The 18,339-nt window shown below is 33.8% G+C and overlaps 1 protein-coding gene across 6 annotated transcripts in view; it reads right to left on the bottom strand.

Annotated features, from left to right (window-relative positions):
* Positions 1 to 5,675: 5,675 nt before the first annotated feature.
* RELCH (RAB11 binding and LisH domain, coiled-coil and HEAT repeat containing) overlaps positions 5,676 to 18,339 on the bottom strand; it is a 117,013-nt gene continuing 104,349 nt past the window's right edge. For all 6 annotated transcript variants that reach the window (XM_053571455.1, XM_053571456.1, XM_053571457.1 and 3 more), the window contains 2 exons: positions 9,927 to 9,997; positions 5,676 to 7,397 (listed from right to left, as the gene is read on the bottom strand). In XM_053571455.1, the coding sequence (XP_053427430.1) occupies positions 7,277 to 7,397; positions 9,927 to 9,997 (192 nt within the window). In that variant the 3' untranslated portion in view covers positions 5,676 to 7,276. The remainder of the gene's footprint in view (positions 7,398 to 9,926; positions 9,998 to 18,339) is intronic.

Here is an 18,339-nt window from a genome sequence, read left to right as displayed (position 1 = left end):
TAAACTCAACAATTCATTAATTCATTCAATCAATGTCTGCTGAATACCTATCATCTACCAGGCAATACATCTACTCAAGTATTGGAGAGTGACTGGTTGGAGAGACAGTTCCCTATCATGGTATGTGGGTGGAAATATGAGTACTTAAGGGAAGTGTCATATCTTGATGTACTTAACATTGCTAAAAATAATGATTTAAGGGCGGCACCTGTGGCTCAAGGAGTAGGGTGCCGGTCCCACATGCCAGAGGTGGTGAGTTCAAACCCAGCCCTGGCCAAAAACCAAAAAAAAAAAAATGATTTAATAAGCTAAAACTAATATTCAATTGTTTATTATAAGTAGGTTAGAAATTAAGAAAATAATTACAGATGATAGGCAAAGAGAACAGAGACAAGAGAGAAATAAATAAAAAACCCCCAACAAATACACATTCAGACTACAGGACCTATGCTGAAAAATTACAAGAGCAACAACTTAAAGTCTGACCCATTAAAACAGACTGTCTTGCTAAAACTTCACCCCTCTCCTAGGGTGACTCTGTCCCAAGGTCTTTGGGTACTAAGAAGCTAGACTCGCACAAGTGAGACTACTCTGTCCGAAGGAATAAATACAGAAATTTTAAAAAGATTTAGGAGAGAAGGTGAAACACACTGAATATAACATAAACACTTTGATCTCATTTAAAAAAAAGTCTCTCAGGGAGGTGAGGAAAAAGTGCTCCGCCTGTCCCATTTCTCAATATGACATGACACCCAACTGCCCACAAGATTTCCCAGAGACTTAATTACTCATCTTAAAATTTGTGTGCACAATTAAGGTTGGCCTTGACGTCCTACACCTAGACTGTATTCCTGTCCCAAATTTTATTTATTAAATCAGAAGTAACACAAAATAATAAAAAATAAATCAATATGATCATCAAAATAGTCAAAAAAAGTTCGGTTAAAAAATACAAGCCCAACAAAAACCATGACATAAGGGTGTAACCTACCCCCATTTAATATGTATAAAACAAACAGAACTAGCCCAGAACGAGGGGCTGCTACCAGTCCTCACACACGCCCAAGTGATCAGTCCCCCAGCTCAACTGCTCTTCAAACTTTGTCTTTGTGTCTTGACTATTCATTTTTCCCCCATCCTCTCCTCTCCACCAGCCACTGGGAGGGAATTCACAACATAGTTTAAGACTGGTCCTCAACAATGGTATTGAGTCCAGGGAGAAAAACTGACAATAAAAAACAAGAAAATAGTGGGTAATCATAAAAAAGAAAAACCAGGCTGATATTAGGGAATTACAGGGGTTACTTAAGATTGGATAGTAAGAAAAGGCCAACCTAAAGAGCCATTATTTAGATCGAAAATGGTAATCCACACTTCATAAAATCTACTGGCTTCTCATTTTTGAAAATCAGGATATCTGCTCATTTTTAGCCCTCTGTCACCTCTCCAAGATTTTTTTTGGATAATAATTAAATTACAATGCTGTAAGGGTTTTGGTGGTATGGCAAAGAAAACAAAATGGTCTCGAAATTTGATATGTAGTATTTGTCTTCTAAGATTTAAAGATTTTACAGCTTTAGCAAGAAACCTGGATTCTTTTTTACCCAAGATATTAAGGGGATACAACTATTTTTTATTATATGGATAACTTTTGAAACCTGGATTCTAAGTTTTTTCATTATTGGTCACTATCTTTCTTTTAGAAAATATTAGGAGTCAATTCTTTTCAAGAATATCCGTTCCTACCATTAGTATGAATAGTTTAGTTACTAGGAGATTAAAGAAAGCCTACATGTTCACACTAAATGTCAAAAGAAGTTGGTTACTGTAAGAATCAAATATACACTAACAGACACAAGTGAAGTTACAAATGGTAAAATCTTTTTCAGAAACCTAAAAAAATTATATAATGAAAAATCTTAGGTTGACTAGTTGCTTTATCAGAAATTTTGGTAAATAAAAAATAAAATCACCTTGTAAGTCTGTTGATTAGATTGGACTCTGGAAAAGGTTAAGGTAACAATCAACAGTGGGTTTCTACCTTCAACTGCAATTTTATGTGAATCATACCTGGCATGGTAACCTATTGGCTTACTGGGAAACTAGATGTAACAAAAATATGGGAGGGGATTATTCAGTTACTCTTATTAAGTGATTTAAAAATTTTAATCCCATCTTCAACTTTTCATAATACTTCATAAGCACAAAAGTATTTTCAGGTTTAGTATTAAGGTAATTTTCATAATGTCTTATGAGGAATAGAGAACATATTATTATTCTGTTTTAGGGGTAAGAAAAGAATTTGTTAGAAAGGTGACCATATATATAAAATCAATATAAAAATAAATTTGAAAATGATTTACATTATGAAATTATTCACTTATAAGATTCATTATTTAATATATAACAGTAAGGCTTATGAATGGAGAAAGCTAAGAATTTAAAGAACCTTCAAGTAATGATTAGAAATGAAGATGAAGCATCTATGAAGTCATAGTCAATGACGAATTATTAGATTGTATTACTCAGCAATATACATTTTCTATAGAGATTATTTGTAACATTTTCGGCTTCACAGAAAATGAATATACTGAAAATATCTAAGGTTGAACATGGCAATAGCTCAAGGACAGGTTATTTTTCTAGTATAAAAGCAGTTTGTTAAAATTATAAAAAGCAGATTGCTATCAACAAATGTCTTAAAAAATATCACTGATAATACCCATATATTCAACACAAAATGCCAGTTTATAAACTACACAAATTTTACTACACTGAAGTCCCTCAAGAAACCCACTGACACAATAAACTAACTGAAGTAAATATAATGGATAGTCTTTAATGGAATAAATTAAAATAGTAATAAAATCTTTTGTGTAAATACACTTTGGACAGACTTTTCCAGATTTATTGGAGCCTCTTTGGAGAAAAGTAAGCAGTTTACATCCTTACAATACTGAACTGAAGGTATTATTTATATGCTATCAAAAATATAATTTTTTTATGCTATATTAAGTTTACATACACTGTTACATACTTTATGACTGGTGTGTTCTAATAAAGAATAGATTTCATTTTAAGATTTTTCTTAAATATGCAAAGTAAACCATAAAGCAGGCAACCAAAATGGCATCCTGGAGTTGGCCTCGGAGGGGAAGATGAGATGTCCCACTCTGATATTGTGATTAGAGAGCTGACTGAACAGATGAAATACTGCAGAACATCTTTATGTAGTATGAACATAGTCTAAAATCCAATTATTTTGCCACTATGTAGAAGTTTGTCAGATACATTATTTTTGATTAGTAGAGTTTATATTTTATCTATTATTTTTTAAATGTACAAAAATAAAATAGTATCAAAAGCACTGTAAAGTTAAATTAGAACTTTCAAATGCATGTCTATTGATCTGAAAGGCTAAATTTATTTCACAGTTTGTTTATAAGAGAATTAACATCCAACATTAAAGTTGGAATTTTGTTCATTGGCTGATGTGGAAATTTTACTAATTAGAATTGCTAACTACAAAGCTCTTTAAGTATACATTCTTTATGCAAAGAACTTTTTTTTTTTTTGGCTGGGTTTGAACCCGCCACCACTGGCATAGGGGGCCAGCGCCCTACTCTTTGAGCCACAGGTGCTGCCCTATGCAAAGAACTCTTAAGAAAATGTAACCAGCACAAAATGTTAGCTGTAATTAGCTACTGCAGTTCAAAGATCAACAAGGTATTATCTACAGAAAATTATGTCCTTGAAGTTTGGATAATGGTCCAAAATAGATTGTGTTGAAAAATGGAATCATGAAAAGAATTCAAAACATACTAATTTAATCTCCCCAAACTTTATTGGAGACTATTTGATTCATTTTTTTTTTTTTAATTGAGACAAGAGTCTCACCTTATCACTCTTGGTAGAGTGTGTGGCATCATAACTCATAGCAACCTCCAACTCTGGGGCTCAAGCGATTCTCTTGCCTCAGCCTCCCTAGTAGCTGGGACTACAGGTGCCCAGCACAACACCCAGCTATTTTTTTTGTTTTTGTTGTTTAGCAGGCCTGGGCCAGGTTCGAACCCACTAGCTCCGGAGCATGTGGCCAGTGCCCTAACCACTGAGCATCGGGCGCCCAGCTGATTCTTTTTTTTTTGTAAGAAAAATAAATTTGATAGCACTTGAGACTTCCATTAAAATTACAGTATTGAGCAGAATAGCTGACATTAAAAGTAATCTATACTAGTAATGGCTTGACTTATATTACAATTTCATTTAGGCTGAAAGTCAATTTGATGTGTAGCAAAATAATCTTTCAAAAGGGATGACTCATGTAAACACATGAAAGTTAAAGGCATCTATATACAGAGATAGATTATTTCTAAGCATTATTTTTGGAAGAATATTGGTAACTATGGCACTTTTGGATTTCTGAAAATTATATTCTCTGGATTGCCATTGAAACACAGGCATAAATTCAAATTAGCTTTTGTTACTTTGTACATTTGGGTTTTCATTAAGTTGAATACTTAAACCTATACTGTAGGTTTGGTTCTGTTTAAAAAGAATGAGAATGAGAGTTTTCAGCCAATTTTGGCATAACCTTCAGTCTCAATTATTAGTGTCTGTCTTGTCTGTAAGGAGTCCATATTTTACTTAAATAAAAAAAAAAAGGCTTCTGGGGGCAAAACATGATTGCAAGAAGGACTTTACCTAACAAATGCAATCAGTGTAACCTGGCTTATTGTACCCTCAATGAATCCCCAACAATAAAAAAAAAAAAAAAAAGATACGACATTTGGCCAAAAAGCAGTCGATAAAACGAGAGGCTGTACACCTCTAGAAGTAACGTAGGGTTATAATTTTCTATAAACATGTTTGCTTTTGAAAGTAGACATTGAACTTTCTGACAGAGTAAATTGAGATGTAATTATTTTTCACTAAACTGTTTGAAAAGATGTTTCTAACCTTGTTTTCTAAATTTCTAAAATAATTCTCTGTTTTAAATTTTCATCTTTAATCACCATAACTTAGGTATTTTAGGAACAGCCTGGGAATTGTGCGGATAGGTTTTATAAATTAGTAGATGTCAAAATGAAAGTCACAAATTTCACATTAAAATTCCTCTTTTTCTGCTGCAAAAAAAAAAAAAAAAAAAGGGGGTCAGAGCCTGTGGCTCAAAGGAGTAGGGCACTGGCCCCATATACCAGAGGTGGTGGGTTCAAACCCAGCCCCAGCCAAAAAACTGCAAAAAAAAAAAAAAAAAAGGCAAAACTCTTTATAATACTAAGATACTTAAGAGGACAATAAGCGAGACTCACATATTGCGAATTTTGGTTGCTGTTATCTTTTAACAAACCATTAGCATTTAAATACATATATTTACCAATTAATAAAAATGTTCACAATAAAAATACATTACATCTGTTCACCTCATAACATACACAGTTGTCAAAGCAAATCAGAGCATAAACGTTTTTCTTTGAATCATCTCTGAAATGTATTAGTTTTATATCAACAATCTCTTTTTAGAAAAAACAGGTAATTTATATAGATTACATTCCTAAAATATTAGTATGCCTTCATGGATACACAGTATATGTGCTCTAATTTTCATTCTTAGATATAAAATACGGTGTTTCAAAAAGAAAATTAAACACAGCCAAAAAAAGAAAACCAAAAACAAGTATGCAAAAACATTTTATTTATAACAGATCAATATTTTTTGACATGAAAGGCAGCCACTTTCAATTTCTCAGGAATGCCTAGAATCCACCAGTTTTCAGAAAGACCAGTCAACAATTATTTCACTGTAGATCAATGAAATAATTTCAGAATGAAATGTTTAAATGCCTTGGTCTATGGCAAATTATTTTATAAATTTTAATGTGTGGTAAGATAGCTTTTTCAGGGAGGCAATGTAATCCAACTATGTTCCAAGTGTATCAAACCAGTTTATACAACATATATGAGAACTGCCTATGTGCACCAACTGTGCTCAAATGAGAATGCTCTTTATCAAAATATTCATTTTTCAAAAAGGCCTCACATTAACCCCTCAAACCAATCACCCCTTTTCTATGCTCAGCACTCTTTTCTACTTCAAGTTGCATGACTGTGCAGACAACTGTCAAATTCCATTGGAACTGTACACTGACTTTAGACTCCATGTAATATATATCAAACACAAGAATAGTCACAAACTTTAAGGGACAAAGTGGTAATTAACCAATAATTTAGCAAGCATCATTTTTAGTTTAGAGGGAAAAAAGCAGCCCCCAAATATCCTTAACTTTTCAGTACTTCTTTGTGACAGACGGAATGAAAAGATAATCTCTAAAATTAAAATTATTAGAAAATATCTTAAATAAAATGTTTTACATAGTAGGTGTTAAATTTCAGATTTAAACTATATTTTCTTCTGTATTTCAACATGGGAAAAATTTCACAATTTTTAGCTCTTCTGAGTTACATTTATTTTTGAGCGTTTATATCTACTACACAACCGTTCATAAAATTCACCTTGGTTACCTCTCCCCCTGCTTATGTGCTATCGTTCTTTAGGTATATCCATTATACGCATGCAAGTGTTGGGGAGGTTTACAAAGCACTTAAAGGATATTCACGAGAGCTCTGAAATGTTAAAAGTTTCATCATTTACTATTTACTGTAGGATTTGTAATTCAAATTCATCACAGCATTCTGTGAATACTGTGAAATACTGTGTGAATGGAATGTACACAATTCCTACAGAATACACAAACTGAAGTCCAAAAGGCACAGAGTAATGCTGGTGGCTCTTTCTAGTCAGTTAAGAAACAATAAAAAGTCTGCATTATTCTTTCATAATTTAAATACTTAAGTAATCTCCACTTTTATTACTTTATAACAATGACTTCAAATTTACATTATTTTAAGTACCATTGTAATAGCTTAGTGTATAATACAGATATTTGCTAATATCCCATCGAAAAATTCAAAAAAAAAACCTCTTCACTATATATATATGTATATATATATATATATATAAAATTATTCTGAAACACAAGAACATAGACGGGGCATTTGGTACAGACTATCAACTCAATTTTCTATCGCCACAGTTGTAACTCCAAAATCAACAGATATACAGCAATAATCAAAAGCAGTGCAAATATCTTTGGAGGTTAGGATAAAATTATAATGCAAGAACATAAAACTGAGGAAATAAAAAAGGCAAGTACTTCAAGTACAAGGAACCAGTCTGCTTGAGGTCCATCTTAGTGTTGATGGGGCTTCCTTCCTGCTTCTACTTCTTTCTCTGAAACACATTGGCCAACATGGCACCTGACGTTGTCAACTGGCCCATTTTGTTCAAAAACTTGGTCTTTGTATCTTCGCTCACTAAGCTTGCAGCAATTGACATTGAGCTAGGAAAGAAATTTTAAAATTCATGTAAAGCAATTAAAAAAGAAAAATATCAATTTTTTTCATTTCTTCAGTAGCATATCATTAATAAATACACTCTGAACTGGCATAACAAAAGGAAAACTAATTATCTGTGGAGGGTAGGTTAGGAGCTTTCATGTTCATCATTTATGTTAAAAAAAACAAACAAACAGTATGTGTAGTGCTTAGGAGCAAGTTCGGGACTAGAATGAATCAGTCAGTATTTGGCTCTTGCATCTTCAAGTACAAAACTTAACTCTTAAAAGTTTAAATATCACCTACTTGGATGACAATTGGGATGATTCCAAAATATTTACTGAATCACATCCCTTAACTCCCTCCCTCTCTTACCCTTACTCTCCAAAACAAGGAATATTTTAGAAGTTAGTCTATGATACAGTCATATCTGATTCCAAGGAAGCATCATGTCAAAAATACTATTTAAAGTCAATTTGAAAAGGCTAAAATTAGCTAAAGATGGGATAACTTGGACATCAACAGGGTAATAAATTCAAAGCATCAAATTACATAAAATGTTTACATACATGAGTTTATAATGATACTTTAAAAAAACCACCTGATTGGTCACCAGAGGGGGAAACACTTCATTATTTTGAAAACTGGTAAATAAAGAAAAAGATTTGAACATTTATCTTGCTTTTACTATATAAACTATACCACTGGGTAACAGCAATATTGATAGGTTAAGTTTTCCTTTTCTGAAGTATTACCGAAGATGGCATAGGAATGATGGAATCAGAAGATTACAGGTATATTTTGTAATCTAATGAATTAGTGGAGCTAGGAATTAACCACTGACTTGTTAATATTATCAAAAGGGGGAGACATAGACATTATCTGCCTTATAATAAAAACATTTCCTTTTATGAAGCAATCTTGCTGAAACAAACAAACATGCCTTCAATTTGATTAAAGTCTCTAGGATCTAGAACTAAATACCAAATGTACAGAGATACAGAAGAACATGTTGAGTAACACAAGGGAAATGAACTCAACAAAATTCAGACTGTGGGAAACTCTACAGGACAAGTGATCTAGTTTCTTCAATAAGTAAATTGTATGGAGAAAAAAGTGACAAGAGGAGAACCTTTTATCTGTTCATTGAAAGAAATTTAACATATCAACCAATTGCAATACATGTGACTCATTTGGATCCTGACTCAAAGAAACAAACTGTAAGGAAAAAATAAACAGTAAATCCTTGATGACATTTATCAAACAATTAGAAATATGAACAAAGGCAGACAGTTGATGATACTAAGAAATTGTTATTTTGGTGTGATAATGTAATTCTAAAAGTAACATTTATCTCTCATAGGTAGTTATCTGAGTAGGGAAGGAGTAAGTCGGTGGGGGATGGATGTCATAAAATTGACTATGAGTTGATCATTTTTGAAGCTAAATGATGGATACATGGGAATTTTCTGTTTATTATATTTTGTTTATTTAAAATTCTCCATAAAAATTCCAGCAATGATATAGATAATTTGAATGCTTCTGTTGTTTTAACAACATGGTTGGTACACATGGAGAAGCGTTCGTTCCATCTGAGGAGGATAAAGAAAGGATCCTACACATCAAAGAGGCCTGAGAGCAGGGAGGTGATAGAATGTGTGTGTGTACAGATTGACAGGATGAAGCAATTATTCCTGGCAGTGAGCCCTAAAGAAAATACTTTTGAGCTTTTTATGTCTAACAAGTCCATTTAAGATTAATCACTCGGGCAGCGCCTGTGGCTCAAAGGAGTAGGGTGCTGGCCCCATATACCGGAGGTGGCGGGTTCAAACCCGGCCCCGGCCAAAAACTGCAAAAAAAAAAAAAAGAAAAATTAATCACTCAAGGTTACCTCAGTAAGAATTTGTACTTTGTAAAATACTCCTTCCTTCTGAATGCTCGATTTTACTCTTTCACGTCTATATTCATAATTTTAATTTCACCAAATCTTTGGATTCTAATTAGTGTGGTTAGAGAAGCATGTGACTAGAGCATTCCCAAGTTTACAATCCTTTTGGAACAAACTGTCCAAATTTCTAGATATTGTTTGGATTAGTGAGTCCCCAACAGGGCTACATCTTAGCATCTTCTTGGAAGCTTTTTTTTTTTTTTTGTAGAGACAGAGTCTCACTGTACCGCCCTCGGGTAGAGCGCCGTGGCGTCACACGGCTCACAGCAACCTCTAACTCTTGGGCTTACGCGATTCTCTTGCCTCAGCCTCCCGAGCAGCTGGGACTACAGGCGCCCACCACAACGCCCGGCTAGGAAGCTTTTAAATAGATCCCTAGGCTGACTCAGAATGTTGAGAACACCGGGTAGATATGTGAATTTTAAATTCTCCAGGAATTTTGATAAAAGAGATCATGAACCACCTTAAGAACTTCCACATAAATGACTATAAAATAACACAAAATGAAACAATAAACTTATCTGTAGCAAATTTAGATGGAGAAATTAAGGTTAAAATGACCTTAAAAAAAGAATTAATGTCTTACCCTGGAGGCTCTTGGACGGTCTTATTTTCTACTTTTTGTTCACATTCTTTTATCATGGAACTTAAAATAACCTGAATAAAAAAATTACTGTAGTGAATTACACTTTTACACAGTAAAATACTATGGTTGGAGCTAAAGATTTATTTTATTTTTCATATTCTCATAAGCTAAGAGGTTAATTAAAAATTTAAAGTTTAGGCAATTACTTTCTTAAATGAATTCATATTAGACTGCTAGACCAACTGCAGAAATAGGTTTTAAAAATTCTCAATCACTTACCTTAATAATTTATTTTAGTTTTCACCAGACTTTTTTCTAAATCTGTTTTCTGTATTCCTTTAGCTTCCCCGCCATCTAACATTAAAAGTAAAATTTATATACCTCTATATATTTAACATATATACATAATTATGTCACACCCATACTTTCCTAGTAAAAGCTGTTGTGTTCTATGTCCTCTTGCTTTTGCCAGGTTGCAAAAAGCAAGATGCTTTACTTTAATCTATGGAGCCAAAATTAGGTACAGCTCTGTGGCTACTAAAATATAATTAGGTTGCCTGAGGGTTAACATCATTCTTGCAGGAAAGACTGAGTGACAATAAGAGTGGAGGGATCTAAGCTGTTGCTCCGATTGCTTGCAGCCACATCAGAAACTGAACGGCCCTCTAGAATATTCTTGGCCCATGCTTGGGTATGAAGGTCAGTAAACAAATTGTTTACTTACTATATGCCAAGCACTTTTTTAGATACTGCGAAGAGAGCAAGTAATTAAATTCCCTTTTTGTGCAGCTTATATTCTAGTAAGGGAGAAAAACAATAAATACACAAAAATAGGTAAATTACCAATATATAGTATATTAGAATGTAATAAGGGCTTTGGGAAATACACTGAATAAGATAAGGGGCACGTTGAAGGCCAAGGCACAGTATTTTACAATTTAAGTGAAGGTAGTTGCCCTGGAGATGATGTTTAAGCAAACATTTTAAAGAGAAGAAGTATTTATTTATTTAATTGGGACTGAGTCTTATTTTGTTGCTCCGGGTAGAGCGTGTGGCATCATCATAGCTCACAGCAACCTCAAACTCTTGGGCTCAAGTGATCCTCCTGCCTCAGCCTCCCGAGTAGCTAGGGCTATAGGCGCCCACCACAGCACCTGGTTAGTTTTTCTATTTTTAGTGGAGACAGGGTCTCATTCTTGCTGAGGCTGGTCTTCAACTCCTGAGCTCAAGCGATCCACCTGCCTTGGCCTCCCATAGTGCTAGGATTACAGGTATGAGCCACTGTGCCTACCCTTGAAGAAGTGTTTTAGGCACTGGGAAGAGGCTGAACAGTGAATCTAAGGTGGGGGTAGTAGGTCTGTCATGTCTTAAGCCAAGAGGGCACAATGGTGGGTATAGAGTGAGCAAGGGAGAGTAGGTGAAAAATAAAGTTTGAGACCTCTGAAAGGAGGGTGCTGGATGCTTCAGTGCCTTGTAGATAATGGTAAGGCCTTTGGGCATTATTCTGATAATAAAGCAGTTCTCAACCTGTGGGTCGCGACCCCTTTGGGGGTTGAATGCCCCTTTCACAGGGGTTGCCTAAATATATCCTGCATATCAGATATTTCCATTACGATTTCATAATAGTAGCAAAATTAGTTATGAAGTAGCAATGAAAATAATTTTATGGTTGGAGGTCACCACTGCATGAGGAACTGTATTAAAGGGTCATGGCATTAGGAAGGTTAAGAACCACTGTGATAATGGAACTTTTATCCCATGTTTATTGAAACTCTCAGATTAATCCTTTTCTGAATGTTTTCTGTTTTCCTGATCTCTCATCTCACAAGTTACAGATTTTATTTGTTTTTCTGCTTTATTATTTTTGGGGAGAGTGTTTTATACTTTTTTTTTCTGTTTCCTGCATTATCTGTTTCCTCTAGTATTCTCTTTTACTGTATGTTTTCACCTCTGTCTTCGGTATTTGCAGGTTTTCTCAAATGACTGGTGATCTTATGATACCCATGAAAGATTGGAACACCAAAAATGCTGATTAGAATCTCTTCATGCATGAGTAGACTTCACTTAAATATGAATCTGGCACAAACCTTTCTGTTGATCTTTCCCCTCTATGGGTATAATCCTGGCTGCCAGCATTCAAAAGGCAAGGAGGTTTTTGATCATTAACTATGCTTCCACTTAATTTCCCTCTTTTCATGTTACTCTTGCTCTTAGCTCTTCCTGATATCCCAAGTCTAGAAAATAAAAATCTGGCTTTTCACTAAGGCTACAAAGGGAATCTAACCTGGGAGTCTGATCCCTTCAAAGTTTTTTAGATCATTTGTCCTCTTTTTAGTCCCACCCTACCCTGATGGAGTTAGGGCCTCTGTGGTAAACAGGCTTGCTTCTTGTAGAAAACTTAAGATTTAGCATTCATCTTGGATATAAAAATTCTCAACAAAATACTAGCAAGCAAGTTCAGCTACATATAAAAGGAATTATATATGCCATAATCAAGTGGGATTTCTCTCAGGAATGCAAGGTTGGTTTAATACCACAAAAATAAATTAATGGAATACAGTGTATCAATGGAAGAAAAAACTTAATTTTCTTCATGAATTCATGACTTTATGATCACCTCAACTGGTGTGGAAAAAACATCTGACAATAACATTCCTTCATGATAAAACATTCCACAACAAACAAAGAATAATAGGGAATATCTCTATGCCACAGATCTTTCTGTGCTTGGCTTATTTCTCTTAATGTGATGACCTCCAACCTGATAATGGGCAACTATGAAATACATAAGCAAATCTTATGAAATACATAAGCAAATCTTAGAAAAGAGAAGTAGACAATCCTCAATCATAACTTTAACACATCTTCTAATAGTAGAACAGATTATAAAAAGTTGATATAAAAACAGGAGAACTGAACCAGATAATTACAACAGTGACACTACACTAACAGACAAAATTTATATGCTTTCAAATGCCACATTGATCAGATGCTAGGTTAGTAAGATAACTTTAACAAACTTCAAAGGATTGAAATAATAATTATGTTCTTTGACCGTAGAAGAATTAAATTAGAAATCATTAACAAAAATATCACTAGAAAATTCTCAACAGCCTCCAAATGAAATAAACCTCATGGATCAATTAAGAAATAATTGGAAAAAAAAAAAAGAAATAATTGGAGAATTTAATTGGAATTTATTGACAATGTAGCAATGTATAGGATGTAGCTAAAAGCAGCACTTAAAATCTTAAATTCATAAATTAGAAAAGTAAAAAATAAGCTTCCTTTTCAGAAAGTTAGAAAAATAAAAATAAAGATGACAACAGTAATCAATAAAACAGAAAACTGCTTGTTTTCTGTTTTACTGAGAAAAGCAATACAGCCAAAAGTTAAATATTTGAAAAGACTGATGAAATTACTTTTATTGATACATAATATTTATGGGGTACTTGCAATATTTTATTCCATGTGTATAATGAATAGTCAGGTTATTTGGGTATTTATCATTTCTACACGTTGGGAACATTGCAAGTCTAGCTATTTTAAAATATACCATACATTCTTACTAATTATAGTCACCTACTCTGCTATTGATCATCACGACTTAGTCCTTCTATCTGTATGTTTGTACCCATTACCAACTTCACTTCATCCCCTTCAACCACCACACACTTCTCAGTCTCTGGTATTATCCTTCTACTATCTGACTCCATGAGATCAACTTGTTAATCTCATATATGAGTGAGGACATGCAATATTTGTCTTTCTGTGCTTGGCTTATTTCCGTGCCTGTGATGACCCCCAGTTTCATCCATGTTACTGCAGATGACATTTCATTTTTTTTGATGGCTGAATAGTATTCTATCCTGCATATATACCACATTTTCTATACACACTTATCTGATGATAGACACATTGATTCCATATCTTTGTTACTGTGAATAGAGCTGTAATTAACATGGGAGTGCAGGTATCCCTTTGATATACTGATTTCTGTTCCCTGATGATTAAGATCTTGAGCATTTTTCACATACTTGTTGGTCATTTGTATGTCTTCTTTTGTAAAATGTCTATTCATGTCCTCTGGCCACTTTTTAATGGGATTACTTGTTTATTTTCACTATTGAGCTCTTTGAGTTCCTTGTATACTCTGGGTATTAATCCCTTGTTGGATGAGTATCTAGCAAATACTTTCTCCCATTCCACAGGTTGTTTCCTCAATCTCTTGACTGTTTCCCTTGCTGGGTAGAAGTTTTTCAGTTTAATAGAGTCCCATTTGTCTATTTTTGTTTTTGTTGCCTGTGCCTTTGAGGTCTTAACCATAAGATTTTTGCACAGACCAATGCCAAGTGTTTTCCTGTTTTCTCTTAGTAGTTTTATAGTTTTGGGTATTACATTTAAGTCTTTAATACATCTTACATTAATGAAAGTGATACATAATTATTCAAAACTAAATTTAAAAGAAGGCAAAAAACAATATCAGAAATGAAAAAAGATACAATACAGATCACACAGTAAGAGAAGAGGAAAAATAAAGTTTTAAAAAGAATATGTTATCTTCAGATTTCTTTAATAATAATTCTCAAGTTTACCAGATATAAGTTCATATAAAATGTGAGCGTGTTGGCTCACATCTGCAATCTCAGATATGGGAGGCTGAAGAGGGTGACTTGCTTGAGCTCAGGAGTTTGAGACTTGCCTGAGCGAGAGTGAGACCCTGACTCCTAAAAAAATGGAAAAACTCAGCCAGAAACCACAGCGAGCACCTGTAATCCCAGTGGCTTCCAGAGGCTGAGACAGTGGGATGCCCACAGCCAGAGTCTCAGGTTGCAGTGAGCTATGATGCCATTGCACTCTGCTGCTCAGGGCATAGGGTGGGACTCTGCCACAACAAAAAAAGCAAAACAAAAAAAAAAAAAAAAAAAAAAAGAAAAAGCAAAGAAATAAAAATAAAAAAAAAGCAAGGAAATAAAAAAAAATTGTATCTATTTTTATATACCAGAAAGGGTTACCATTATGATGTTACAGATATAAGGTATCACACTTTTTTTTGGGTCAAATTAAAAATTTTACCGGCAGACATTATAAAGGGGATTTAAATAAATGTAACATATAGCATGTTCTATATAGCAAGACTCAAAATTCTGAGAATGAGGAAGTCGCTACAGATTAATTTATAGGATCTATTTAATTTCAATTACCATCTTTTTTGAAATCTGATAACATAGTACTACAATTTATATTAACAAGCTAAGGGTCATAAACAGTCGAAAGAGTCCTCGAAAGAGTTGGACTTGCCCAACTAGATTTTTGGACTTTTACAACTGCAATAAAAACAGCATGTTACTATTAAAATAACTGGCAAAGAAACTAGTGAAAAAAATGTTACCTAGTAACAGGCACATACATACACGGGGACTCCATTTATGACAGAGGTGGAATCGCCAATCAACGTAGACAGAAAGAACTATTCAGTGAATAGTACAGGATAACTGGTTATTCATATGTGAAAAACATGTAATTGGAATGCTACCTGAAAACCAATTATAGATAAATTAAGAATTTTATTGTGAAAAGCCAATTTAAAAAATTTTAGAAGTACAGAAGATAATGCCTTTTGGAAATGATCAATTTGACTTTAAAAAATTTAGACTAAGTGTTTAAAGATGAAAAAAATGTGAAAAAACATTATCATAAATTGGAAAAAAGATATTCATAAAACACAAAATGGACAGAATATTCCATTTACAGATACATAACAAACTTCTTAGAAATAACAGAAAAAAGACAACCTAAAGAAAAAAATAGGCAAAAAAACTAAATAGATTTTGATAGACCACAACCAGTCAATGAGCATACCAAAAAATGCACAAGTTTGATAGTAATCAGAAGAATGCAAATCAAAACCATAATGAGACAGCATTTTATATCTTCCAAATCTAAAAGTTTAACAACTGCCAAACAAGTATTGGCAAAGATAAGGATGCAAAGGGTACTCCCATAGACTGCCTGTAAGGGTATAAATTGTTAGCATTTTGGAACACAATTTAGCATTTGTTGTAAGTTGTATAACTTGTTAATTCCATTCCTAAGTATATATCACAGATAAACCTTTGCACATGTGCATCAGATGTTATTATTTCTGTTTATAGTAATAAAATATTGGAAATAACATGAGATCTGACAATTAAGTTTGTGAGCTTGTTGCTGTGCACTTACAATGGCAGCACTATACACGTACAAACAACTTGGTAAGGATTCAAAACCTGAGGATATCAGTGTCTCACAGTTGTGTTTGTTGTGTGGCAGTGCCTTGCCGTGTGGCATTTATTATTGTGTGTTTTTGTGTACCGTCGCAAGAACGTCAGAGCTTGAATTAAAGCAATGACAAACATTAAATTTCTTTATTTTAATTTTTATTTTATTATTATTATTATTTCTTTTAACATTAAATTTCTTGTTAAACTTGGCAAAAGTGGAAGTGAAATCAGGGACATGTTAGTTCAAGTTTGTGGGGATGATGCCATGAAGAAAATGGTAGCGTACAAATGGATTAAACGTTTTTCTGAGAGGAGAGGAAGCATCACTGATGAAGATAGGTCAAGGTGGCCAGTAATAAGCAGAACTGATGAAAACATTGCAAAAATGTGTCAAATTCTGCATCAAAATTGTCATCTGACTGTGAGAAGCATAGTAGACCAAGTAAACATTGATAGATAAATAGGAAAATCTTAATTAAAAAATCTTGGCCAACAACTCATGACAATACACTAGCTCATATGGTACAGCGTGTGAGGGAGTTTAGCCTGTGTACATACAAATAAGTGTATTGGAACACCCTCCCTACTCACCTGACCTGGCCCTCAATGACTTTTTTCTTTACTCAAAGATAAAGGATATATTGAAAGGAAGATATTTCGGTGACATTCGGGACATCAAGGGTAATATGATGACAGCTTTGATAGCCATTCCAGAAAAGAGTTCTAAAATTGTTTTGAAGGGTAGACTAGGTGCTGGAGTTGGTGCATCGTTTCCCAAGGGGAGTACTTTGAAGGTGACCATAGTGATATTCAGCAATGAGGTATGTAGCACTTTTTCTAGGATGAGTTCGCAAACTTAATTGTTAGACCTCATATGTTCACAGTAAGGAGAACAGATAAACTATGGCATAATTCCACAAAGGAATACTATGTAGTAATGAAATAAAGAAACTACAACTATAAATATCAATAAGGTTGAACCTTATGTAACAAATAGAAGGAAAAAAGCAAATCATATAAGAATACATTTAGGAAATCTCATATACATATGATATACTTTCAGGAGAAATATGTAAAACTAAATAATATGTTGTTTATAGACAGACAAGTGGTAAAGCAATAATAAAAAAGAAAGCGTAATAAGTAAAATTCTGGGCAAGTGTTAAACTTTCAGGATCACAGGAGACAGACATGATTAGGAAGGGGCACATATGGAGTTTTTAAGATACTGGTAATTTTCGATTTCTTAGGTAATTATATTAGTTTTCATTTAATTATTATATTTTATACAACACTGTTACAGTTATTCTTAGTCTTATGTGTCAAATTGGCTAGCCTATCATACTCGGTTATTTAATCAAAGAATGATCTAAGCATTGCTGTGAAGGTATTTTGGAGACAGGGTTAACACCTATAAAAAATTGACTTTAATAAAGGAGATTACCCTTGGTAATGTGGGTAGGTCTGATCTAATCAGCTGAAGGCCTTATGAGCAAAAAGTGAGTTTTCCTACAGAAGAAATTTACTTTAAATTCCTGAGTTTTTAGCCTGTTGGCCTATCTTCCATATTTTGGACTCAAGATTCCAACATTCAGTTCCTGCCTGAGTTTCCAGCCTTCTGGTCTTTCCAACACATTTAGGACTTGCCAGCCCCCACAATTGCATAAGCCAATTCCTTAAAATAAATTTCTTAATATATCCTGTTTTGTTTCTCTGAAAAACCCTGCCTTATACAAACACATATGTGATATACCCTTTGAATGTATATTCTACACTTTACATTAGGAAATTATATTCTCTTGAGGGTAATGCAAAAGTGTGAAAGCAAAGAAAGATGATATATAGTGGAGATAATGAATTAATTTAGCAAGGCTGGGGAACAGCCAGTGATGAAGGGGAAAGGCAGAAGGAAAAAAACAGAGAGGGAGAGATATGTGGCTGTATCAAGATGAACACATGCCAGATGATAAAAGGCCTTGTAAGCAAGAAACTTTTAAAGGGATTTACACTGAAGAATAACAAGAACAGATTTGAACTTGAGAAAAAGTACTCTGGCTGCAGAAAGAATCAAAGAATAGGAGAGGTAAGATTAGGGAAAAATTAGTATACTCTACAAGAGTCTCAATGAGATATGATCAAGGATTAAACTA

The sequence above is a fragment of the Nycticebus coucang genome, chromosome 19, assembly GCF_027406575.1.
Source record: "Nycticebus coucang isolate mNycCou1 chromosome 19, mNycCou1.pri, whole genome shotgun sequence".
Taxonomy (NCBI): domain Eukaryota; kingdom Metazoa; phylum Chordata; class Mammalia; order Primates; family Lorisidae; genus Nycticebus; species Nycticebus coucang.
This window is presented reverse-complemented; position numbering and strand designations above follow the sequence as displayed.